The 27829-nt window shown below is 47.1% G+C and overlaps 1 protein-coding gene across 1 annotated transcript in view; it reads left to right on the forward strand.

Annotated features, from left to right (window-relative positions):
* The first annotated feature begins 1178 nt into the window (after positions 1–1178).
* Positions 1179–27829, forward strand: part of DARS1 (aspartyl-tRNA synthetase 1) — a 985274-nt gene continuing 958623 nt past the window's right edge. The window contains exon 1 of the mRNA XM_069616538.1: positions 1179–1471. Within this exon, the coding sequence (XP_069472639.1) occupies positions 1449–1471 (23 nt within the window). The 5' untranslated portion in view covers positions 1179–1448. The remainder of the gene's footprint in view (positions 1472–27829) is intronic.

Consider the following 27829-nt stretch of genomic DNA (forward strand, 5'->3'; position numbering starts at 1 on the left):
ACCCCACACAGCACCACCGGGAAGTCACCATCAGAGGTAATGTTCGGACGAGTGATCAGAACGCGACTACCGCACGCACCCGACCATGAAGAACAGTACGAAGAGGACGCGGAGATGCGAACAAGAGACTCCCTCATGAAGGAACACATGAAGGAAGCGGCCGACCGCAAGCGCAGAGCCAGAGAGAGCGATCTGGCGCCAGGGGACATGGTTGTGGTCCGACAACAGCAACAGCGCAAGAACGCAACTCCGTTCAATGAGGAGCCACTCATCATCACTAGGAAGAAAGGATCGCTCATCACGGCTGAGGGAGACCACCGGTCCATAACGCGAAACTCTTCACACTGTAGAAGGATGCCTGGTTTTCAGCATTCAAGGAACTCAAGTATGTGTGACACTTTCTCCCACTGGGACGCCCCTTATGAGGGAGACAGGGAAGACTCTGGAGATGACGTGACACCAGAAGAATGGGTGGCACCCTCTGCAAGTGTGGACCACCGACCACAGAGAACCAGAAGAAAGCCTACTCCTCTCATCGAAGAAATGGGTTGAGAATGCAACTGACTCTTTAGTGACGGGAGGGTGTGGTGTCGTCACCACAGCATCGAAGAGAGGAACAGTCCTCTCTCTCTGTTATTAGTTGTTGAGTGGGCTGCGCCCCACGTGACAGGAAGGGGAGGGGTTACCGCGCAGAGCGGCAGTTAGGGTTGAAGTAAAATAAAGTTGAGACGTGTTGCACCCCAGCTCCTGTGTCAGCCTCTTCCTTGAGAGAGAGAACGAACGTGAGTGTGAGGCGGTCCACCTACAGGACACTACATGTATGACCCTCTTTCATACAGCCCTGCCTTTTCACTTGGCATGATGGGACTTGTAAACCCATAGACAAAAGGGAAAAATAAAACTACAAGTACCAAAACGCCAAGTCAAACAAAACGATTTTCTCGTAAATAATATGCACGATTTTACCACCGCTTTAACACATTTCTATTAAAAAAAAAACAATATTATGCACAATGTACAAAATATAATCTATCCATTTTTACACAGATACATATTCCGGTGTGTTAGTTTAGCTGTTGGATACTATTCATTCACGTTGCAGTGCCTGCAGTCAGCCTGCAACTGTCACTAACTGCGCCTCTTCTTCCTACATCTGCAGGGCATTTGTCTCTCCCTCTACTATGCCTGCGTTTTCCCCCTACCTTGCTTTCCACAGCAAGTGCCCTATCCCTGCACTCCCGTTCGGCTTCCACTAGCAGCTGGGCAGGAACGCTTTATCCCCGGAACCTTGTGCTTGGCGCTGCAGTACCAGGGGAGTGTTAAGCGTTGTGCTCAGCTGTACGGCGCTGAATCCTTTCCCTCTTGTGCACGCTGCAGGCCGGCAGGACGTCCTTCCTCCTTCACCACTGCACCAGAAGAACCCGGGCACGCCACCTACACCATCAGCTATGTCAAAGGGAGATAGCGTTAGGTGAGCCCTGTAGGGAAAAGATAACTGGACTCCGAAAGTAGTGGTGTTGGCAGTGAATGCAGCCAATCTTGGAGTGTGTTCAGAACAGCTGATGCAATCCGCTCTTTAAGGGACTGTGCTATGTGTATATACAGCAGAAAATGAACATTATTGGTAAATGTGTGTCTGTCAAGGGAGAGAGACAGGAACTGTATGCAGCTGACGCGAACTTTATATTTAACGTGATTGTTGGCAGTCAGGAGCGCAACAACACCTACGTTTCGAGGGGGGCTAACTGGTGATGGGGGCGGAGCACTTCGGAAATGGGGTGGGCAAACTTAGAGGCTCCGCCCCCTCTATTCTATCCCAAGCTGTGTCTGACGTTGGGCCCAAGTAAGCGCAATATGCCAGTCAGACTAATCAAGTGATTGGATTTAAAGCTAACATACCCATGTTTTTGCCTTTTATAATTGTTATATCTTAAACCCAGGTGTCTGATCAGTTATCACTCTTTAAGCAAAAGTGACCACCAGCGGAACGGACGGTAGTACAGTGTGTCACCACCCTTCCCTCTCCCACAACTCCTTACGCCTACCCTCTATGCACCAACTCTGCCAAGCATTACCCATAAGCGCATGCACACACGTTTACACAACAGTCACTTGTTTAAACATACCATTCACTCTCTCCCCTATCACTGGCGTAACAGGCGGCCCCCTCCACCACAGGTGCTAGGAGGAAGACATACAAAAAAAATGTTTTAGTCACCTTGCCATTCATAATGAAATTATTTATTTCTGTAACAGAAATAATTTCTTTATGAAGGCAGAGTGACTACAAGAAGAAACTTTCTTTTTGAAGTTCGAGGGCTCCCCCGCCATGTGCCATGGAAGCCTCTAGGCCTCCATGTCATGGGGTGGGGAAGCTCCATGACTTCAAAAATATATTTGTTTCTATTTGAAGTCGCTCTGTCTTCATAAAGAAATTATTTTGATTATGGTTTGGTCCTGAACAGAAACAATGTATTTATAAAATCTGAGTGACTACAAAAAGAAACAATTTCTTTTTTAAGGAATAGGGCTTCCCTCAACCCCATGATGTGTGTGTGTATATGGTGAAAGGGTACAGACTTAAATGTGTAAGTGGCTGCCTGTGTGAGTGTATGGTGAAAGGGTGCACACTTAAATCTTTGGGTGGCTGCCTGAATGGTGAAAGGGTGCACACTTAAATCTTTGGGTGGCTGCCTGGGTGTGCCTGAATTGTGAAAGGGTGTACACTTAGAAACCTCTGGGTATTAAGAGCGTTATAAATAACCTATCATATCATATAGGTGGCTGCCTGTGTGAGTGTATGGTGAAAGGGTGAATACTTAAATGTATAGGTGGCTGCCTGTGTGAGTGTATGGTGAAAGGGTGAATACTTAAATGTATAGGTGGCTCCCTGTGTGAGTGTATGGTGAAAGGGTGCCCACTCAAAAGTATGGGTGGCTGCCTGGGGGGGTGTGCATGTATGATAAAAGGGTGCGCACTAAAATGTATGGGTGGCTGCCTAGGTGTGCCTGTATGGTGAAAGGGTACACACTTAAATGTATGGGTGGCTGGGTGTGTGTGTATGTTGAATGGTGTGTGTGCTTGTGTTCAGGGGCGCAACAAAACCTACATTTTGGGGGAGGGGGATGCTAGCCCTTGAAATGTTGGGAGAGGTGCTAACTTCACGAGAGGTGGGGGAGGGGCAAACTTATTTGTGTGGGGCATCTAACTTCTTTATGGATTCTAATGAGACCTTTGTAGTGCAGTCTCAATGTTACAAGCAGTTAACTCTCTCCTTTGTCTGAAAGCACCCACTTATGGACTGCTGTGAGAATAAGCAGTCTCCTGTCCCCGCTCTACCCTTCCAATCACTTCCCTGGCATGCAAGTGAGTGTGAGTAGTGGCGCAACACCATTGCGCTTTCTGGGCTTCGGCCCTCCACCCCCCCACATTTTGGGCTATTTTCACTCGACCTGGCTGATCTACATAGCCGTTGCTGGACAAAACAGGTCACAGATGTTAAACGGCACCTGGGTTTCGCTGTTAACAAAGGCCCAGCAATTGCTAACATAAAGCATTTCACTGTTAGTACCTGCATTCAAATGCATAATTCTTTAGGCAATTGAAATATTGATGTGGGTTTAGTACTGCAGCAGCACGTTCGTGCGTATTGCCCAAACATGGTCATCTTAGCCAGCCCAGAGTGTGGCGCCACCCGTGATTTTTTACCGAGTTGGGGGGTGGGCCCTCAGCATGGCTTGCAGGGGGCCCCCAAATGTTACGGCAGTGGCCCCTGTGCACCGTACACTCTGTCACACGTGCACCCAGCCCCCCCCATTCTTCATGCACTCCTTTACACACACATTACATAATACATATACACACTCCTTGCACACATACATATTGAGCTAACTACAACCATGCTTTCTTCCCCTTTCTGCGTAACAAAAAGCAAGTGCGCACATCAGCCACCTCCCCTCTGATGTGCAAGAGCACATACGTTTATATATGTTGGCTCGCATCCGTGGGGAGGGGGCTGATATGTGCATTTGATTTTTGTTAGGCAGAGCGGTGAGGGAATCCTTTCCTGAAACTAGCAGCTTTAAGGTTTTGCTGCGCTTGTACAAATACTTTTTTCTGCACGAACACAGAAAAACCTTTTAACACCACCAGTTTCAGGAAAGACTTCCCTCCCATCTCTGCTTAACTAACAATAAGCAAGTGCGCACATCAGCATCCCCCACCCCACGTTTGTGAGCCAACATATAGCAATGTTATGTGTTCTTTCACATCTGAGGGGAGGGGGCTCATGTGCGCACTTGATTTTTGTTAATCGAAGATTTGAGGGAAGCTTTAAAAGCAGCACATTTCAGGAAAAGCTTCCCACCCATCTCTGTATAACAAAATGAAAGTGTGGACGCCTGGCCCCTCAATTCACATTACGGGTGGGGTTGAGGGTTTGGGGGGGTCTGGAGCCTGATTAGCTCAATGGTGTTGCACCACTGATTGTTGGTTGGGGGATCGGATGGGTGCCATGGGGACTTCCTGTTAGGTACCACATGACTGTGAGACCTCTGTGCTGGGTACTGTCCAATTGTCTGGTGTTTTTGTGCTGTTCGTTTTGTCCATTAGTAGGCACAGTGTTGCGTAATTTATGCTTTGTGTACTGAATGTAGATGAGTCTGGGGGAATGTCTGTGTACTCTGTGTTGGGTACTAATGTATATTGATACTGGAGGGCTCTGTTCTGAGAACAGTCCGCCTGTCCACTAGCTCTGCACTTTGTCAGAGTTCTGTCACTTAACATAGATAATCTTGGCAGGAGGCTAACAGTTATCTATTGAAATTCATTACTGTCTTTCCACAAATATTTTAGAGGTATGATTAATTTAGTCCAGCAACGATCATGTTAACGATGTTGCTCACTGTAATTTTGGCTAGGTTTCAATCTTGCTTCTAGTCCTCCAGCTTTATATATTGAGTGTCCCCCACACTGGGGAAGATCTGTGTTGGAGGCGTGGTTTCATACAAGCATGAGATTTTGTTTTAATCATTGCTCTATTTGCATCATGTTCCAGTCCCATCACCTTCTATACCACGATGTCCTGAAAGTATGGAGAAAATGTGACCATGGATTAGGAATGTACTAGGCATTATGGTGGTTCATTTTCACCTTTTAATTACGTGTATGAAGTTTTAGTTGGAATCGGGCTGCTGAACATCTAACCACTTTTTTGAGAAGAGTATATCTTGGAATTAACCACTATTTTGGTTGTAAGGTTTTTCAAGTGTTTGAAGCGAGTTTTGATAATTGTATCCAGTTGTAAACAAGTGTCTGTTCTAGATTAACTGTTTGCCCACAGTATGTGTTTGTCTGTCCTAGATTGATTGTTGCAAACGGCATATACGGTCACTCTACAGTAACTGCTCCCTTGTTGCCCTAGATTAAATGTTGCCAACAGTATTGTCACCGAGTTTACCTTTCAATTTTTGCCACATATTAATTTGGTTGCCTATGGTGAATTTGCTGATACTCCACTTTCATCTTGGCTGCCACTATGTTCTTGCTCCTTGGTGTCCAATTGTAGTCTGCGCCTAATATCTTGCTCCTGAAACATTGGAGGAATGCTCTAAATTGCCCACTAATCTCACCCACAGTAACACTCTCCTCTTCCATGCTCAAACACACTATATGCAGACCATTTATGCCAATCACATGTCAATGTCTGTGCAGACATCGAGCAGCAGTACACTACATCTGTACAGCAACATATACACCACTGCCTGGCTAATGCAGCCTAGAAGCATGGGCAAACAAGGCTCCCATTGGGACACAACTTCCTCTTTTCCATTGACGGAGACCACCTAGATATTGACCCACATGCAGAGCTATGGGTGCATGTACCAACACAGTGCTCCAGATAAGATTTTGAAGTGGGACTGTTTTACTCCCTATTTTTTTAAGTTGGGAGTAAAATGTTTTTAGGGAGTTAAAAATGTAAGTGTAATTCCCAATGGGAGCATTTTATAAGCGAGTAAGAATGTTTTAACTGGGAAACTGACATGTCTTTGTATTTCTTTGCAACTAGTTATTCATATACATAAAAAATATACATGTTTATCTCTTCCGATCAGGCATTAATAATAGTAGTTTCTTCCTGTCGTACTGTGTGGACTACTGGTCCAAATATATCCATGGAGCAGTGTTAGTGTAAGCAGAGGCACAAGGTCCGAAGTGGCCATTTCCTATTTTTGCACAGAGTATCTCTACTTCCTTTTTTAATATTTTGGTAGTATTTGCCTATTTTTAAGGACTAAAATTGACCGATAACCCCTTGTCTGTAGGGCTGCGGCAGCACAACAGTATTGCATTTTCCCTCTCTCCTCACTAACCTAACCCATCCTTTTCTCTCTCTGATCCACCAGGTGCCTAGAGGCACTGCAGATTTCAGTGGTGCACTGTATACATCATAGTAACATGACATTTGGGTGTGAAACGCCCCATTCATGTTTTCACATTGTATTCTTAATCTTAAAGCTATGTGTGAAACAGTTGTTTTTCATTCTTTACAGTCTCCCTTTCTGACAGATTCTCTCTGCTTGCTGGTTGCTTTTTATTATTTAGATATATCATTGTACTCGCCTTAGGTGAGAAGCTCACTCCTGTATGCTATAATGTGTATTTTTGGCATGTCATCACCTCTTCGCATCACAGTAAACAAAACTTGCATTTTCATATACCCTGTCACATAGGCTTTCTGTTATTAGCTCTTCGAATCATCAAACCGTAGTTGTAGATTTAAAGCATACTGTTTCATGCTTGTTTATGTTTTGTAAGGGTGTCGAAGATGGAAGCTGACGCATGGTGGTGGTTTTAGACTTTATTTATATAAAAAACAAAATCCTCACTCCTCCTCCCCAGCCCAACCCCTCTCCCCCCACCTGAAACCCCCGCAAAATAAATCCTCCCTTTCCCTATCATCTAAGAGGGGTTTCCCTACCTCCAACTAATACTAAAGGATCTGTCAGAATGTCCATCAAAATCCACTGTACTGTGTCACAACCTACTTCTATACCTTACACTAGAACTAAAGACTGATATGATCCAACAGAGTTCCTTCTCCAGGAGACTGACTCCCTTCACTTGGTATTCGGGTAATGTTCAAAGAATCTTCTCTTGAAAACAGGTTGCCAGGGGGAATGACTCCCTACCCCCGACTTGCGGGTTCCACACAGTTTTGTACAACTCCACATTCTGGACCAGGAGAATGACTCCTTTCTGGTACTGGTTTGTACAGTTCACAATATGGCCGGGGGAATGACTCCTTCCCCTGGCATCTTTCGAACATCTTCAAAGGTGTTTTGTGTCATCCCCAGGAAAATTACTCCCTTCTCCTGGTATTTGAAAGTTATTCAACTTGTCGTATGTTTGTCCACTCTCTCTCTGTACCAGCAAAGTCCCAAACCCTTCTCTACTGGACAATGGACTTATCTTTGCCACTCTGCTGAGGAAGTTTTCCTCGGGTTCACAGGTCCCTGGTGTTTTGCTCACCGACCTTTCTCTCATGGTCAGTGGGCTTGTGGTTTCCACTGCAATGAGAAAGTCCTCCTCGGATGCTCAGTTCCTTTTTGTTGGGGTCCCAGACCCTTCTTTGGTGGTCAGTGGACTTATTACGGCCACTGCGATGAGGAAGTTCTCCTCAGATGCTTGGTTCACTCTCGGTAGAGTCCCAGACCCTTCTCTGGTGGTCAGTGACCATATGGCTGTCACTGTGATGAGGAAGTTCTCCTCAAATGCTTTCTTCTCTGTTGTTGGGGCCCCAGACCCTTTCCTGGTGGTCAGTGGGCTTATTGCTACCACCACACTGGGAAAGTCCTCTTTGGAATGCGTGGTTCACTCTCTCATTGTCCAGTAGCTATTTTGTTACTATTGGGACGAGGAAGATACTCCCTGATGCACTCTACACAGTTCCGTTCCCCAATAGCCCTATAGCTGCCACTGGGGTGAGGAACATTACGTTGGGTCCCTCTATCCACCTCGCCCGTGTATCCTGTGCCTCCCTTAACTTCTTGTGGGGTGGGGTTTCTTGTCGGTGGCTTCTGCTGCTCTTGTCCGCTTCGGCGGTCCCAGTGCATCTTCGCGGTCCTCTGCTCCTTACGGTCTTGGCTCCACTCTGAGACCCGACGGTCCACGTTTTTTGCGATCACACCACTGCTTCTTCCCTTCGGCCTCACAGTTGGGTCTGCTTCTCTCAGACGTACAATAGACTCTCGCAGCCTGCTGCAGGCATCCCCTGCACAACATTTCTTCCAGCCCTCACTCGGAGTTCGAAACTCCTGGCTGCCTGCCTTCCCTGCAATCAGGCTTCCTTTTTAGTTCCTCTTACCTTTCCTTTTCCTTTTTATCTTCGAGACTCAGCCCCAGCGCAGAATCAACACCTGCAGATAGTGGCCCTCATTCTGAGTTTGGAGGTAAGTACCGGTTATTACCGGCATGGTGCAAATAGCGTGTCCGAGCTGGCAATAGACCACTAAAAGCAGCCTATTACGACTTCGCGGGCACAAGCTTTGCGCCATGCCGGTAACATACCTAGCGCCATGCCGCAAAAGGGTCCCAAAAAGCCCTTACCGGCATCAAACGCACCGTACGTAACACTACCACCATAGAGCAAAGCGGCAATAGCGGTGACCGTAATCAGCGGTCACCGCTATTTACGGTCACGGTTAAATAGCGGAACCAGAAACGGCGTCATCGCACAGGAACTGGAAGGAGCATGGCGGCCATCTTTAAAATCACAATCCATTGCCATCCTCACCGCACAGGACCCAGAGCCATCCAGTGAATACAGACATCTACCATTGACACCACCATCATGCCGAAAGCACCAAAAAAGGGAGCTTCCCGCCTCAGGAAGGAGCACTTTACCCCGGATGAGCTCTAGATTATGCTGGACACTCTCCACGAGCATTCGGACACCGTTTTTAGCGGTGACATGCGGAGGGTGACGATTGTAAAAAAAAAAAGGAGATCTGGGCCATGGTAGCACAGAAGGCGAGTGCCGTGGGAAACACCCCCTGCACCACCAAGGACTACCGAAAACGGTGGGATGACCTACGGCTGAGGGTGCGGAGCATCCTCTCCGCCAACAGAAGCCAGGCCCTGGAGACGGGAGGAGGGCCAGGTTCCCCCATCAAATTGATGCCGTGGGAGAAGACTTGTGCGGCCATGATTGGCCCAAAAGCCATTGAAGGGGTTGGCGACATGGAGTGCGGGGCAACGTCATCTGTCGATGGAGGTGAGTGTCCAAAGTCGAACCTGACAACACATTTGTAATGAAAGTCTGTACTGCCAAGGGCTGGCCAAGGTGTCACGTCATGGTTGGCCAAACCACCCCCTTTCAATAATGCCGAAACAAGTGAGACCCAGGCAAATGCCAGGTGCAGGGCTGTAACCCATATGGCACATACCACACGAAGAGGCCTATTCGGTGAGGCACACAGGGCAGGTGATGTAAACATTGTGCATGTGAGCCAGCACAGTACCCGGCCAACATGATTGACCCAGACATATGCATGCATTTACCATCCAAGCATGGATCAATGTGCCGCTCACCACCCAAATGGAGACCACCCACTAGAATCCCATTGTTACATTGTACGTATGTCCAAATGCAGAATCTAAAATCATCGCTCATGCCGTCTCTCTCTTCCACCCCCACAGGCAGCGAGCATGACTGCGAGGACCAGGCAGCCAACCGGCCCACTACCTCCAGGGGCCAAACCGGGGCCCGCCGTCTACCTGCAAGCAGCAAGACACCGCAAGCCACACCACTGGCTCCTGCAGGGCCCATGGAGGATGCACAAACCCCACCCCTACCCCACCCTGCACTGGCACAGGACACATGCCCCATGCTGCACACTGAGGAGACCAGTGTGGCTGGGGAGGATGCAGCCACGGGCCTCCTCGATGTCCCTGACAGCCCCTCATCTCTATGTGTAGCTACTGAAGAGGACAATGATGTGAATGTCCACACCCCTGACATCCAATCCCCAGGTGTCATACAGCGACTCTGGTGAGAGCAATACACCAGGACATACAGTGCAAGGAGCTACACTGGAACATTGCCAGTCCTGTATCCACTTCCCTTACTGAAGCAACGGCAATCCATGCAAACCCAATTCCCAGCGGGCCAACCACATCTGCCACATTAGCCATGAATGCAGAGCCCTCGGAGCAGCTCACAGGCCTCATTAATGAGTTCATCCGAGACAATCGGGAGTCCAGGGAGGAGTGGCGCAATGAACTTGGGGCACTGAGTGAGGTCATCACAAGCGGCACGAACCGGCTCTGCGAGGACCTTGACCGGATTGCAGATGCCCTGGAGGCTGCACCTCATGCACGACAGCCCCAGCAGGAGGACACACATTCGCAAAGCTCCTCCATCCAGACCAGCATGCTCTGTCGCTCACAGCGTACATTGCGCCGCCATGACATGGATCCCCCTGGCTCTGGGAGCGCACATTGACAATGCTGGCATACACGTGTGGCCTATGTTGTCCTTATGAGACTAGTGTGGGGTTGTTGTGGGGGGAGGGGGTGATGGGGAGGGTGTGTTTGGGAGTTGTGGGGGTGAGGGTGTGTTTGGGAGGTGTGGGGGGGAGAGGAGGGGGGTGAGGGTGGTGGAGGGTTTGTTTTTCACATTTGAACCTACTAATTCAATACACTGGTTGTTCATAAAAAAAAAAAGAGTGGACATTCATCATTGCACATGTGTCATTTAATGTTTCACAGTGCATAGTGTATCCCCACACCCAGTGCCCGATGTCCTGACATCCTCACACCCTCTGCTGACTTGTGTGTCAGAAATATTGTCCAATCAATGATTGCCGCACGGCACGTCCCTCCTGTGCATGGGCACCATGATGCTGTCCTGCCACTTCTTCCTCGTCCTCCCCTTCATCATCAGGTGGTTGCAGCTCCATGTCAGGGGTACGTTCCAGCGGATGCACATTTGGAATGACCCCCATTGTGCAGCATTACACATGCCATGTTGATCTTGGCCACCTTCTCATGGCTGTAGCTAAGTGCCCCACCCGACCGGCTGAGGCAACGAAATCGTGCCTTCAACAGGCCAAAGGTCTGCTCAATCACCACACGTGTACGGGTATGGGAACGATTGTAGTCCTCCTCGTGCCTGTTCTGTGGGTTTCGGACAGGGGTCATGAGCCACACCTTCAAGGGATAGTCACCATCACCTGCATGAGAGGGGAATGAAGGTAAGTGTTTGTACGTTCATGGCGGACAACTGTACTAGTCTTGCATGGCAGCAGGTAATTTCTGCCCATACGCACATGTCCCTGGATGCATTGGCCCCATTTCTGACCGTACTATATGTCCTGTGCAATGGGATGATGGAGTGGGTAGCATCCTCAGGATGGTTTATGGTGTGCACCCACATCTACTTCCACGTGCATTGTATATGCATGCAGCAGTGTTGGAGTGTGATCATTGCTGTGTTGTGTTCTGTGAGATTTGGTATCGGGGAGTGTTGGCTGTTGTCAGTAGCACATTCGTACCACGTTGTGGTATCCCTGTTAGGCTCAGTTGAATGCACTCCCAGGGATGACTCTCCGGTATGGTGATATGCTGAGGCAGCGACATAGTGCATATGCAGTGCATATTGCTAGATGCCCTTACGGTGTGTGAGGGCCGCCGATGAGTGGTGCATGTGTTGTGGGATGTGGCCTGGTCACCTGTTGGTCATGTAGTGTTAGGTGTGGGCCTTACTTCATCACTGTGGGATTTGGTAGTCATGTGCCGTTTCAATGGCTCTGGGGCACAGTGTTTGGTGAGGTGCTCATCGTGCACTGGCGTCATCATTTCCACCCAGGTGGAGTATGCATCTCCCCAGCCCCCCCCCCTTCCCATCCAGCTGGAGTATGCAGGCACCCACCTCATAACCCTGATGCACTGCCATGGGCCAATCAGGCAACTATCCAAGCAGCCAGGATCGTCGTCCAGCATGTCGCTCCATGTAGCATGGTGTTCTGCAGGACCAAAGAGTCATGAGTTGATCCTGGATAACGGGCACAGCGATGTGTGATTATCTTGCTTGCGGTTGCGTTATGCCCCCTCCATGGAATGCAGGACCACCAACTCCACGTGGGTGCAGTCGAGGGCACCGATACAATTTGGCAGGCCTGCCAGTGCATGGAAGGCAACTTTTGTATCGCATATCTTCTGGGGAGTCGTGGTAGGGATATGTAGTCCCTTGTGTGCTTGAGGAAGGCATCCAGCACTTGGTTCAGTATCCGGGAAAATAAGGGTTGTGATATGCCATGCATGTGCCCCACTGTGTGCTGGTAGGTGCCTGTGGCAAGGATGTGGAGCACAGACACTACCTTCAGTGGAGGGGGGATGGCAGTGCATATTTCTAGGAGGCTCACTATGTCGTCATGTATCAGGTCCACTATGGTGGTGATGGTGTCACGGTCATGCCGGTACAGGGTGTGGATCTGCTCTGGTGTTAAGTTGAAGGGGGTGGCTGTGATGCGAGGGATTGGGGGCTGCCGGTGTGGTAACGGTGGCTGCACTGGTGGGGCATGCTGGGCCTGTCTCACCCTCCTTCTCCTCCTATGTATCCTCTGTGGTGGGGGCTATGGTTGTTGCTGTTGTTGTTGCTGCCTTGCATCAGGGCCTCCTGCTCCAGTAATGCTACTACTATTGGTATCATCTTGGTGTGGGAGGGGGTGTGGTGTGTGGGTGTGCTCCTTTTGTGCTGTTCCAGACTCCATTGCCTCCACCTGTGCTGATTGTGTGCACCTGTGGCTCTTGGAAACACTGCTCTGGGTTCTTAACACCTTCTCGGAGATGACGGTATTTACTCCATGCCGGTAAGGTACTTTTCGGGCTTCAGGAGTCCGTTATTTGCATGTCCGCATTACTTGGGATCAGCTCCGGTTTACGGAATGCCGCTAATATCGGCATGGTGTTTCGCGGCAGCGACCCTAGACCTCTATTTACGGCATCATACTTTACGGTACCGTAAATAGCAGTCTGGTTGGTCAGAATAGCCCGTAGCGGTAAGCGATGCCGGTAATCCTTTACCGGCATAGTTTGTCCATTACCTCCAACCTCGGAATGACCCCTAATGTCTCTTTGGAATTCCTCATACCTTTTGGTGAGCCCCCTCGTGGCAGTACCAAGAGTTGGTTACTCTTCATGGTTGCTGTGTTGTGCTACAAAAATACACAGGCTTACTCTTGATGACACAGTTTGGTATTTAAGGGGGGGAGGTGACGGAATGTTGGCGTGTGACATAGCCAACAGACTGTAACTTAGGTGATCGTCCTTGTCCCCAGAGGGGGGGAGTCCCTGCCCATGAGCTCCTCCTGCAATAAACCACCCCTAGGGGGACTATTAGTTAGCAGCTGCACCTCCCTAGCCTCATGGGGAGAAGTGACGACACCTTGGGAATCGTCAGCTTCCACATGTATAAGTTGTTCGTGCAGCAAGGTAATGGCTTATTGGTGCTGACAAACTGAAGATGAACAGAGACAGAATGCTAGGTCATGATGCTAGGCGAGTAAAAGCAGTGTTTTAAGGAATCCTCTGAAGGCATTCTGTCGTAGATTGATTCAAAACATTGAGCACGTTTTGGCGCATCAGGGCTTGGTTATGCAAGGCATGCGATGGACCTTCAGCATTTGGGGACAATGAGAATGGCAGACACGATTCTCAGGCACTGATAGGAAGATAACATGTTGACAGTTGGTTTGTTTTATTCATTTATAATGCGCACCAGACCCGAAGGTAAGGGGGCGCAGCAGTAAGGATATGCGAGGCATAGGTTACATAGTTACATATTTACACAAAATGCAAGAGTTAAGTACAGGCCGTAAGCAATAGTACAATAAATGTATATACAGAATATACTACCGTTTTTACAGGTATTATAACAGCGGGGTGAGAGGGGGATAGGAGGTACTGGCTAGATGATCAGTTGCTTCAGAAGGTAAATGTAGTTGGATCTGAATTTGAGGTAGGATTTCTCCTCACGTAAGGTGTGGGGCAATGAGTTCCATACTTGAGCCGCCCGGACGGGGAAGCTGGCACCTCCAACCTTAATCAATTAAATCTAGGGATGATGAGTGTGTTGGCATAGGAGATTCTCGAGGGTCTGGAGGATCTTCGTTCAATAAATCTATCCGTTAGATAGGGGGGAGCCGCGTTGTTCAGGGCTTTGTGTGTGAGGGAGGCAACTTTCAGTAAGATTTTGTCTTGGGTCGATAACCAGTTGTTATTACGCCTTATCATCGTAATGTGTGAGCGTCTAGGGATACCGAGAGCTGCTCTCAAGGCATTATTTTGTAAAAGTTGTGGTCTATGTAGGATGTGTTTGTTGGCCCCAATATATAAGGCATTGCAATAATTGATTCTAGATGGAACAAGCACTCTAGCTAGAATCATACAATTGTCATTAGAGATAAAGTGTTTACTTGCTCTGATGAGCTTACATGTGTAAGCTGTAGCTGAGGCCAGTGAGTTCACCTGTTTGTTGAAGGAGAGGGTGGCATCTAGATGGAAGCCTAGAGTCTTCACTTCCTTAGCCACCTTGATGGAGTTCCCATCAATCTCAAAGGCGGAGTAATCCTGGCCTAGTTTTTTGAGATTGGAGTGTGTGCCCAGAATGATTAGCTCTGTTTTGTCATTCAGGCATAGACCGTGAGTAGCCATCCATGTCTGGATGATGAGATGCACCCTATTCACCAAGGCCAAATCCTTGTTGTAGTCCCCTGAAAGCGGGAGGAGAATCTGGGTATCATCTACATAGTTAGTGTAGGTGATACCAAGAAGGTCCAGATCATCAAAAGGGGCTTGGTAAATATGTTGTATAATGTCAGTGCTACACAGGAGCCCTGGGGAACGCTGCATGAGATGGGGATTGGGTCCGCTGCATCTGAGGGGGAGAACACCCTCAGTCCTTTTGCTAAAGAAGGATTCAACCCATATTATGGCTTCTTTAGAGAAATGTGGAGCGGGTAAGGTGGTTGCAGAGGACTTGTGATCTACAAGGTCGAATGCGGCCAAGAGATCCAAAAGTAGTAGGAGGCCTGTTTGACCTTTGTCTCTTAGCTCATCGATTTGAGCGGTCTCTGTCCCATGTTGTGGACGGAAGCCTGACTGCCTTGTTCCTAGGAGCTTATGGTTTCCTAGGAATTTTTGGATTTGGATGAATGCGATCTTGTCCAAGATTTTTAACAGGAAGGGGACTGTCGTGATGGGGCGGTAGTTGGTGGCAATGAGGGGGTCTAAGGATTGTTTTTTTAGCAGCGGCAGTACCCAAGATTGTTTCAGGTTGGCCGGGACAGTACCTGATGTGAATGAGGCATTTACAAGTTTAGCTATGAAGGCGGAAGAGATCTCTGGCGGCATCTTTTATAAGTTGTGCCGGGCACAAGTCGCCTTGGCAGTTGGACATCTTAAGAGAGAGGATAACTTTCTCCACTTCCCGGATAGAGGTTTTTGCAAATCTAAATTGGGTAGTGTCTTGCTCCATAGAAGGGTGGGTTGCCGTTAGATATAGGCGGCTACTTGAGTGCTGCTTTCTTAGTCGCTAATTTTTTTTTTTTTTTTTTTTTGGAGCATGGTGCTTTATTGGCCAAAGCGTGTTGTATCTCAGTGCACCAGGCTTTGTCTTTTGTGCATATATCTGGGATGGGAGTAGGTGACTCTAGTCCCTTTAAGATGGTGAACAGCTCTCTCATACTTGAATTGGCTGAGGTGATGCGTTTATTATGAGTTGCGTTTAGCCAGGATAATTTCCTTCTTATATTGAGATGAGATTTCTATGAGTTTGTTTTTGTGGTCTTCTGATGGGGTGAGTCTCCAAGTGGATTTGCAGTTTTTTTTTAAAGTTGACGGACATCTTTCAGTTCGGGGGTGAACCATTTGTTCAGGTGGGCTTTGGGTTTGCTTGGTTTAAGTTTTAGAGGGGCAATATTGTCAAGTGTGGTTTGTATAATTGTTATATTCATCAACCCGCATCTCTGGGGCTAGATGTTCGAGTTGGTTTAGGATGGGTAAAATGGTAGGAATTACTTTGTCCTTGGTGATACTTTTTTTGTTCCTGGTAAGGCATGAGGGTGCCATATTGGATACAGGAGGGAGTGGCCTAGTGGTAGATAAGTCATAGGTTATCAAGTAATGGTCTGTCCATAATTGAGGGGAGGTGGAGGTAATGGAGGCAGAGCAGTTATAGTCTGCTAGCCAATCGAGGGTTCTCCCTTTATTATGGGTGGGTTCCGTAATTTTTTGGGTAAGTCCTAATTCCGTGGTGTAATGGCCACATTGACGGCCTGTTTTTCTGATGGTTCATTGTAACCTAGATTAAAATCTCCTAGAATGAGTAGTTGTGTGGAGGTTTTGGGGTTAGTAGATAATAGACAGCTGATGTCTTCGTCGAATGTGTCCACCAGGCCAGGGGGCCTGTAGATAAGGTAAATAGTCAGAGTCTGGGAGTTGTGCAATGGGAGTTTGATAGCGCACACTTTACAGGCTTTTGAATCTGGAATGGAGATAGTTCTCATGTTTAGATTAATTTTGGCAATGATGGCAATGCCACCACCAGCATGTTATTTCTATCTTTTCTCAAAAGGGTGTAGCCATCTGGGATTGCTAGAGATAGTAGGGGTCCAGCTGCTTCATGCAGCCAAGTCTCTGATGGCGAGGAAGTCCAATTTATTGGACAGTATGATTTCACAGATGTCAGTGGCATGTGCCGTTAGGGATCTGGTATTTATTAGCTCCCCCTTTGAGCGTAGGGGCTGCAGTGGTTATTTTGGTTTGTTTAGTTTTGATGATAGAGGTTGGCGATGATCTAGTTGTACAGTTAGGTGTTAGCTTGTTGATTTATGGTTCTTTTATTGGTGGCAGGGAGGGATCTGGTTAATGGCTCATGTAATCTCGTGAGTCTTGCTCTGAATCTGGAATTTCTTGTGGGGGCTGCATGGTATACTTAGAGGTTCGCTGGTAGATCCAGTCCTGAATCCAATGGTGAGGTTAGCTTGATCCATGGTTGGTGCAGTGGGAAGTGGCAATATAGGTTGGGTAGTGTTGGGAGAGTCTTAGTGGTAAGGTGGAGGCTAATACCGGAAGTTAGGCAGGTTAGGAACAGCAGGTGGGTGATAGACCAAAGGCAAGGTATTAAGATGCTCATGGTGTATCTCTGTTTGGGAGGTATATGCTAGTCCTAGGGCAATACTGATGCGTATGTATGGAGGGGGAATATCCCAAATGCTTAGTCTTAATATAGCAGACTAGATAGACGTGAGGGCTAAGTGGAACAATCAGTGGCAGGCACATATGGGCTAAGTGGAACAATCAATGGCAGGCACATATGGGCTAAATGGAAAAATCAATGGCAGGCACACATGAGCTAAATGGAGCAATCAATGGCAGGCACATATGGGATGAGTGCAACAATTAGTTGCTAGCACATATTGGCAATGTAGATAATGCCATTAGGTCCGGGTAGATATGTGGGATACATAAAGTAACAACTTGATTACTAGGGTTGCTAGGGGTACGGTAGCGGGCTATTGCAAGGTAGTAACAGTGGCCTGCAGTTGGTTAGAATTCAAGTGGGCGGTTTCGCAAAGGAGTAGGAGGCTGTTGCGGCCTTATTCAGCTAGGATGGATCAATTGCAGCAGTGGGCTGTAGCATTAGCATGACGCCTCAATAATTGCAGGCCTGGCAGGCTAAAAAGCGGTATAAACTGGTAATATTTTCGTGACAATATATGATAACAAAGCGGTGTTGCAGATAATTACTTACACAGTGATACTGTTATGTGTGCACCTCATATGATGAATCAGAGTCAGAGTTTTTGTTGCGGGAAGGTGTTAGGCCCCCAAGTAGCAGTGGCTGAAAGCAGAAGCGTCTTTGGAGGTAGCAGTATTGAATATCATAACAATATGCGCTTCCATGCGCGAACAGGGGCAAACCAGGACAATTGGCCTTAAGAGGCTTTCGGGTGGCCGCCGGCTCTTCCGCCTGCCGGCGGATGTTTGTGTTCAAAAGGGAACACGGATGCGCGTTGCCTAGCAATGCTGAGGCGTCTCAGCCTCGTTTCCATCCCGCATCACGCCCAACATTTTGAATTTGTAAAATGTCGGCGCGTGCGGATTAAATGTAGAATCCGGGCCCATGGAGGTCGGGGGAGGCACTGTGGAGCCCAGGCATTGCAGAAAGCAGCATCAAATGGTGCTACCCCGCGCAGGGGGTGGGTAGCCACTCGGGTGTGGGGCACAATAGGCAGCTTCTTGGTGCAAGGGGCCTCATCCTCGCTGGATGTGGGGGTTCCTGCCCTCTCCACGAATGGGGTCGCAATGCAGGGGCAAACGGGGACAATTGGCCTTAAGAGGCCTTCGTATGGCCGCCGGCTCTTCCGCATGCCGGCAGATGTTTGTGTTCAAAAGGGAACATGGACGCGCATTGCCTAGCAACGCTGAAGCGTCTCAGCCTCGTTTCCATACCGCATCGCACCCGACATTTTGAATTTGTAAAATGTCGGCGCGTGCGGATTAAATGCAGAATCCGGGCCCATGGAGGTCGGGGGATGCACTGTGGAGCCCAGGCAGGGCAGGAAGCAGCCTCAGCTGGTGCAACCCCACGCAGGGGTGTGGGTAGCTACTCTGGTGTGGGTCGCAGTAGGCAGCTTCTTGGTGCAGGTGGCCTTGTCCTCGCTGGAGGTGGGGGCTCCTGCCCTCTCCACGAATGGGGTCGCAATGATAGCTCTCCGATATAGCTTTGGATTCTCATGCACAATGGTTCACGATGTAGTGCCTTCACCTTGTCTCATTTCCTCGAGATGGCCCCAGTAGCTTTTGCAGATGGTATTGTGGAGAGTAGAATGAGACTCCTTCGCCATAGTCCAGGCACGGTAGGGCTAGAGTCACAAATGCTGAGCTATATTGAGGATGGGTAAGGTATGTAAATACTCTACAGTGTCCAAAGATATGAAAGACGTCTGCTTTTGTATTTTCTTTGTTATTCAAGACCATGGTTAAGGAAAGTTGTTCTACTAAATTTAATGAATAGAAAAAACTTTTAAACAATATAAACGACAGAGCCAACATAGCTAAAAATCAATGCACATAATAATATATTCAGCCATACTAGTTCATAAAGACCGATGACCAAGATGGGATCGGTAATCCCCAAAAATAGAAACCAACACCACAGGTGCACACATACCATACCAGTGACCAAAAGATTTAAATTAATTTGACCAAAAGAGATTTAAATTATATAGATGTGATGAGACTAAATACACAAAATAGTAAACGGTGTGAAAATATCCACCTCTAGCTGCAAGGTTCGAAATTGAGGGGAGCTGGGAGCTGTTTAGCTCCTGCTTGTAGCCCAGAAGAGCCTGGTTAGCCTGATACCAACAGCCACCAGGAGCTACTTATGGCTCACCAGGCCAACTGATGCTGTAACAACACACCTATGTGAAATTAACTGTATGCAGTTTGGACAATCTCTAAATAAACATCAGAATACGTTTATATGGCATTTAAAGCATAAGGGGTCCCAAGTAATGGACAGAAGGATATGTTTGCATCTTATGTGTAAGTTAGATTTTCGCAGCGCTGTTTACTAACTCCTTGTCCCCGAAAGCTAGCTCCTGGACGCTGGTTAATGCTGGATACCCAGGAGCCTCTTTTAGCTTCTGCTTATCCAATATTAATTTTGATCCCTGAGCTGTACTTGTGTATCGGCCTGTATGCCAACAATAAATCAAGAGTGCAACATCAATTTGGCATATCATTTCATTGTCCCAAAGCAACAAATGCTTGAACTCTTGAATGACATACAACGGACAGAGCTTATGGGCTCAGTCAGCAGTTTCTAAAATACACCGCCAGCCAACTTGAGTTTCGGCTGTCTGTTAGCCATTGAGTCAACAAAGTGACCCAGATTTCTTCAGGTCGAAGAAACGAGAGTTTCAATGGGGAAGCCAATACGGTGATACCTTTACACAAAGAATGGCAATAATGAGCTAAATCAAACATTGCCCCAATGTAGTCAAAATTAAAAGGTGAATAAAAATACCCTAAACACTGATTACATGACAGTCGGCTGATTCATTTCAAGGTTGCTGACTTAAGAAACCTAATTAATGTAGGCTTAACATGAAATGGTCTTTAGATTGGCCCTTAAATTATGTATGTCACAGCATTTTGACACAGTTAGCATCTCCTCTTTGTGAAGCGTATTTTACAAGCTTACCACCACCATTCCATTTGCTGGGTTGGTAACATGTTTTATGGGTTGATGATGAAATCTTCCCATTTTTGGGCTCGTCTAAATCCTCAGTATTTGTGGAGTCACTGCCTCTTAATAAGTGATAGTAAGTAAACGTGACAGAAGAGGGAGGGGAATACTACCAGAAAAAAAAGTTGTGTTCTTTCAAATCTCTTTGAATGGTGTTAAGTACAACATAGTAGGTAGTTATTTGATTTGTTGGACTTTATAATTCATCCAATCTTTCAGTAGATGGTCGCCTGTCAAATACAACACATAGAAGGACGTAGGAGCTAGAGCACCTTAACCTAAAAGACAGTGGTCTTAACATCGACATTGGATTCATGACACTCTATGGCCAAATTTGAGCCCGTTCCAGCAGTGCAATCATAGCAACAACAAAGACTCCCCAGCACAACCATTTCTCACCAACAACTGCCAGACACTACTGTTCAGCATCCTAAATGCTTGAGGGGCACACGACACCCACAATGTTAATCTTGGGTGTCTAAGCTCCAATGTTTGGCACCAGTTATTGAGCATGAGACAAGCTGAGAAAACAGCGGACACTACACCGTCCAAAAATGGGTACCTTTTTTTTTTCTTCCTCATTTGCCACACAGAATGCAAGCCAGGAAACCATTGTGAAGCTTCTGGCATAGTGAGGTAGCATTGGGGACTGCATCAGTTAAACCTAAGAGCAGAGTTTTGTAGTTCCAAACTGTGTACCAGCCAGGAAAGATTAGCTGATACATTGGAATCCCCAAAGCACCCAGACGCTACTTCTAGGCTGCAAAACACATTTTATTTAGACTATGTGATTAAAATACAAAATTACCCCTTTTCCCAATTGTGTCTTCAAACCTTGCACTCCAATATGGCTTTTGAAATAACATCAGTGATTTTAGGAAACTAGCAGGGCCCACCTTATGCTTGCACCTAATTTAAGAGTTACATGTGAAAATAATCTGTTTTTTCTTTCCATTTTTCTGTTAAATGTAACTCTCAGAATGTGTACTGTTTTCAAAACCTTATGTTGCCTACTTCCAGGAGTGTTTATGGCCCTTTAGATAAGAAAGCAGTTCCAGGTCCACATTCCATTAATTCTGTTCCTCCAGCTAATTAAATGTTCCTTTTTTCTCTTTTGAGATTGATCTGTGCTGTGCCTTTCCTTTACAAATCGTTTCACTCTGCAGCATCTGATTCAGAGGTTTGTGGGACTTCGTAAGATAAGGTTTTGTTCCATCACTGCACAGATTTTTCAGTTAGTCCAATAAAAGGTATCAAAATCCGATACTTGTGAGTTATTTCAACAATAAGTCTACATGCCTCTAAATACATGACTTGTATTCCAGAGGCTTTTATAGAAAGAATACAATTTTTATCTGTATCCTTGGTACCTTTTGGGATGGTATCCGCCACGTTTCCAAACCAGGATCCTAGGCCAAATGCCTAAAATGTCTTTTTAATGTAAATGAGCCCTGGGATTCTTTTTGCACGATAGTGCTTTAAAATACCATCTACAGTGGTTTTCCTTTTTTTCATGATCCCTATGTAACTTAGCTATATTGAAAAGGAAAGTAAAATATCTAGTATGTACATGCACCGCACTCCTTTTGTGTAGTAGTCCCACAGCCATTGCATGACTTGCCTCTAGAACAGATCTTAAGAATCTGCTTCCTTCTGCAGTCAACAGATCTACATTGGTAGCGCTGCCATCGTTTCAAATAACGTTTTACCATATTCAGGATATATCACAGATGGCACAGAAAACACAGAGTGTCATGGACAGTTCAAAGGTCTTTTATTATATTCTTTGTGGGTCCTATGGCCTTCCCTCTCCTTCCCATGAAGCTCCTCCATAACTCAGCTGTCCGTAACCCCCCCCCCCCCCTGTTAGTGCTATCGATTGTTGTCCCCTACTGTGTAATATCTGGCTTAGACTGGTGATGTTCACTCTAAAAACAGGCTCCCTAACTTCCCCAGAGAATTCCTAACTTTCCCTGCTCGCACCATAGGCTAGTGTTCTAATGAGAAATTAGGGTTGTGCCTTGCAGTTACTCAGTAGGATTTACCTGGTTTCATTTGCGCCCACCTTTACCTGAACCTTCTGATCTGCCTGCTGATCCTCCCCACCAACTTCCTGCACCTCTGATGTTTCACTCCTCTCTCAGTCCTCCACCCTTTTGATGTAGACTTTTTTCACCAAGCCACTCTACTCCTACTACTACCACTACTCCTTCTCATCCCACACTACTACTCCTCCTCCCACACTACTACTCAGTCACCCTCCTTACACCCTAAGCTAGTCTTCTCATTCACACCTTACACTATCCTCTCTACACACATCTCACAAACGTGCACATTCACAGTGCAGAATCACTTTCACTTCTAAGCCAATGACTCACTGTTAGGGAGAATTCTCTGTTTAGGCTGAATTTCCTAACCTAGTGAGTCCCCCAGCAGCTTTGCTGGATTTCTGGAGTTTGTTTTTTTCCATCCTGCCAAGAGTGAGACTCTTTTCCTCCCACTCTTGGACATGAATGTGTGTAATTCCTTTGAATGTCAAAGTGTTCTATGGGCTATGGGGTCTTTTACTCCATAGGGTCTCATATGTTTTTCTATGTGTGTTACACCACACCCTACGTGCCGTAACACTGGGGCGTCCTAGCGGACCTCCACCATAGACTCCATACCCGGGGACTGACTACTGTCTCCCCGGGCATGTAAAGTCACCATTGGCTTTACTAGACCTAAATTTACTAACGGAACTAGTACAAACCATCTTATTGTGGACGTACTAGTAGGGGTAATTCGATTACTCCTGGATCTGTTACTCGAGGGGGCACTGTCCCGTCCCCCCTCGTCGAGTTTTGGCTGGTGGCAGTGGAAACTACTTGTTATGTCCGACCCCGAACATAACCCTATGGGATTCGTCCCATTGTTGGAGATTGATACTTTTCCTCGTTAATCTCTAACGTACCACCGGTCTACTTATCTTAAATAAGTTTATCGGATGGTATTTTCTGCCAGAACTCGGTTTGTAAAATGGCGTCTGTGTTCGTCTCTGTGACTCCTAAACCAAAGGTTGAGCCCTTTGTTCCACTTTTGGCGGGCCTCTGTCCAGAGACCCTCCAAAGTGGTGCCATTCTGTCTGGGTTACCACAGGGGTGTGGGAGGGGGTTTAGGCACCCTGGACCGAGTTGCCTTGCCAACTCCGGTCGCACTCTGGAGTGATTGGCCCAAGTGGTGAGCCTCCCCGCTCACCACTTGGCGAGTGTTGATTGACAGCTAGGCTGAATGAATGGGGGTTTTTTGCATAAAAGCAGAGCTTTTGGGACTGGATCTTCAGAAGTCGCCACAGGACCTAAGAATCCGACGAGGGTAACGCTGAGCCGACCTGCACGATGACACCTCCGGTGGAGCCCTGCGGAACCGACTCACCACTTCCCGAAGACAGAGGAGATCTCCCTGCCGGAGAGTCTCTTCCCCTGACTGGTGGGAACAACCAGTCCCCTTTGCTTTTTATTCGCCTCAGGACGCAGTGGTCGAATTGCCCGTGCAGAGTACCTCGGCAACCGGATAGCCACTATCCCTGTACCGCGACCAAAAGGTGGTGCCTTGTGACAGAGCACTCCGCGGCTGGTCTCTTCCCTGGTGGTGCACCGGACTTCACTTTTCTTCGACGACGAGATCATCTCTACTCTTGGCAAAGACCCGACGTGCATCCACCACCAGAAACAACTGCCCCCGCCGGAGCTGCCCTCCACAACAAGGTAGCGTGTCCGCCGGGCTTCCCTTTCGATCGGTTCGAGTGAGGTGTGTTAATCCTCTCCTTTCCGTTGGCTTTTCTCATTTATTGTTCTGAACTGATTCAATTTGCCGATAACAATTTGCTACAAGGACTTGAATGCCTCTCCACTAGAGACTTTTTGGGACATATCGCCTTGCTAGGCCGAGTGGGCCTGGCCTCTGAACTTTACGCTCTATTGTGATTCCTGCCTTCCTGCCTTGCATTTTACCCGTGAAGTATTGAACTGTGTTGATTTCGTAACCTACCTATCTTTTTCTCTCCCGTCCTAACTAATATTAGAGTGCCATCTAGGTTGAGGTATACACCTCTGTCTGTAAATAAGTGGTGCCGGTAGAGCCTAGACTTGTCGAAATATTGCTAGGGGGATTGATCGTTTCTTCTTCGTAGAGTAATTGTGTTTGATTTGTTTGCCGTGAAGTGCCATAGTGTTTTTGATGTTTCGTTATAAATAAATACCTTAATATCTTTACACTAAGCCTTGTTGCGTGTTTGCTTGTCTTGCTGTGAAGGATTGCCCTATTCTGTATACTCCACATACTGCTCAACTCTTCTTGAGGGAAGTCTGACTGCTCAGCCACAGCTACCAAGTGAATCTTGTGGTACAGACTGCTACCAGGTGGGTTCACCGCCAAACACCTGTAGTCCTAAATCTTTTGCAGTGGTCCCAGAGGGAACTGCACAGGTTTCCGCCTAACACTCACCTGCTCCAAAACTCTTCTCCACAATCCACTGCTCAGTCCATCCTGCTGGTCTCTTGGTCGCCGTCCACACCCTCTTCCAATCTCACCGATATACCCGCAATTCCTGTTTCCTGTCCCATGCTTATATAATATATATATATATATATATATATCTCCCCTGTGGAGGGTTGGCCAGCTGTCCCTATCCAATTTTATCCTCTACCCAGGCGTGTATGTGTGGCAAAATGCTTCATAGGGGGTCTTCGCCCTTGCCTCTCTCCCCGCACAGACTTGCTGCCCGGGAGATTTGGCAGTGCTGGAAGACCATGTTGAAGTTTGTATTTGGAGCCCCATTGGCAGGGACTCCTTGGGGAAAGTTTGGGGACCCCTCCTCTTTAAAGTCCATGATGATCAAGTGGATTATCTTTCATTTTGGGATTACTGGTTGATTTTGCTGGTCCCGCTCGATGTGCTGCTGCATGTGATGCTGTGCGGCAGCAACCTGTCCCTCTCCCACTATTCCCTCCTCCCTCCCCCTTTCTCTTTCGTTCTTTTTCTTTCTCTCTCCCTCTAGCAGGTCGCTGAGGCGCTGGAGCTTCGTTCGTGAAGGTAACTGTTTCTGTGCTTTTCAGGTTTGTTTTCCTTGCCGGATCTTCTGGGGTTTTCCAGTTTCTCTTCTTTCTCCTTTGTGGGTCGGTGTCTGAAATGTCAAAAGAGCACAGGCCAGTTTAGGTTTACAGAGGCAAGGCTGGAAACATGGTTCGGCACATATACAAATTGTCACGAAAGAGAGGGACAGGCATTAACCCTGGTAGGTCTACCACCCTTGACTGAGAGGGGTTCTCACTCACTCCTTTGTCAATGCCCACTTATTTCCACCGGTAGATAAAGGATTTGTGGGCAATCTGCTTCTCATGTGCACTTGAATTATCACAACAGTATTAAGCGAACCATTTTTAAAAACACATTTTTTACAATGACTATTTTACCACGTCTAGTCTCGTCATCAAAGCTGTTGATTCTACCACATCGTTATTCAATATGTTGGATCCATGAGCTTCTTGAAGGACAAACTGAATTTGTCCATCCATTAGCTATAAAAATATAACTATGCACAAGCTTGGCCATCCATTCTGTTCCTTTAGGTTTAATGCCTATACGTTTACAATAACGTTTTTTACATCCCCTAAATCCCCACCATCTCAACCACCTCCAGTTAACGCAAAGGATTTGCGATTTTAGTCATTGTTACACCCCCAATGTCCCATTTCCAAAACCTTTGGTCATGTGAGGGATTAGACAGGGCTGAATCCTTCCTGATCATATTATTGTAATGTTTATATATGTTTATCATTTATCCAGTTCTATCCTTATGAAAAACCTCAATTTTTGCATATCAGATGATGGTGAAATCGCTTACACCATGCCCAGTGATAAGTCAGACCAGAAATTAACTGATAAATCACACTTTTTTACATACCACTTTATGGCATTTTAAAAAAGGTCTGGTAGACTACTATGTGGTTACGTTCTTCCACCCATGTCTCTTTTAATATTCTCATATCATAGTTTTGCATGTTTAAACACAATTAGCAATACAACAACTTTGCAACCAACCCAGCAATATTCCATGATGCCATCTTTCACACACTGTTGGGGTAAATCTATGGGAACACAGTGTCTCTTGGAGTCTGAGACAGAGTTTGGGATCTGGGCTAAATTAAAACCCGGCCTCTTTATGCTTAGTTTTTCCGGTGGCTCTCACTGGGGCGTTACAGTCTCTCCAGCACTAGTTGTAACAGATTTAAGCAGTCACTGTGGCCTATCCGGTGGAGGGATGCGAGGACTGGTGGCATGCGAGGACTGGTGGCATCTGGTCATGTGTCTTTTACTCCCAGGTTGGAAACCGGTGTCAGAAAAAATTGTTATCTGATTGGGGCAAGACATCGTGCGTCGATTTGGAGTGGGTCTTTGGGTCTATATTGGGCGCCTGCCTACCTGTCTCCACATATGTGCCTTGCAATTCGGTAGTTGCAAATATGCAAGGCTGGTTGCACCTGGATCTTATTTCCCTGTACAGTCGCTGTTTCAAGTTGGTGAAGTATTTCCTTAACCATGCCGGGATTTGTAAAATACATTAAGATCATCACAGTCCCCTGCACTGTTCTTTTTAGCTTGATCTACTCACTGAACCCTGTGAGCATTGACCAAACCTGAAGGCTGGGCAGAACCACACTCCCTACTTTTAGTAACCAATGGATTGCCGTGCTCCAAGTGAGGGGGAGCCACCCCCGACTAGCCCACTTAGCGTGTGGAATTTGTCAAAGTCACAACACAGGGTGTGCAGGAGGTTTTATTCTGTCCATTCACATTATGAGGGATTTTATCCTTGACATCGGTTTCCACAAAAGGGGAGCTTTTGAGGGTTCACTTGTTTTCAAAATGGCCTTTTTTTCTACAGTGGGAACTTCACTGTTACTCATGTCGGTGGTTAAATCTTTAGCACTGCTTGCTCCGTTTCTAAAGCCCTAACATCCAAATGTGGCAATAGCATCACTCTCTTCTTATCACCCTCCACCCCCATGCAGCAGCTCACTACGTCCAAGCAGTGCACAATCCAAAATCGTTGATCTTTCGCTCTCCCTTCTGGATGAAACGCAAATCTCAAGGCTCTGCTGGACAGTGCCCACTGTGACGAATCGAGGGAATTCGTCCCTTCTACCCGAGGGGGAAGCCCCTTCCTGTGAGGGTAGGGAGGTGAGCCTGCCCTAGGGGTAGAGGCAAGAGGGACCTCACCGGGAGAGAACCCTCTCCGCCACCCCCCTTTCCTCCTCCCCGGGTACAAGGACTCCAGCTCCCATGAGGAACTCTGTTAGGCCTGACGTACCATGGCATACATGGGATGTTTTAAAGCACAAGAATAAATGACCTATCGAGACTGGGATGAAGAAACTCCTAAGGAATATGGTTATCTTGTCAGAAAAGGTTGTTTCCCATTAACAGTTGAGAGCGAGAGACTCTCTCTCTCTCTCTCTCTCTCAAGCC

This window comes from Ambystoma mexicanum, chromosome 9 (assembly GCF_040938575.1).
Source record: "Ambystoma mexicanum isolate Mex_15411 chromosome 9, UKY_AmexF1_1, whole genome shotgun sequence".
NCBI lineage: Eukaryota > Metazoa > Chordata > Amphibia > Caudata > Ambystomatidae > Ambystoma > Ambystoma mexicanum.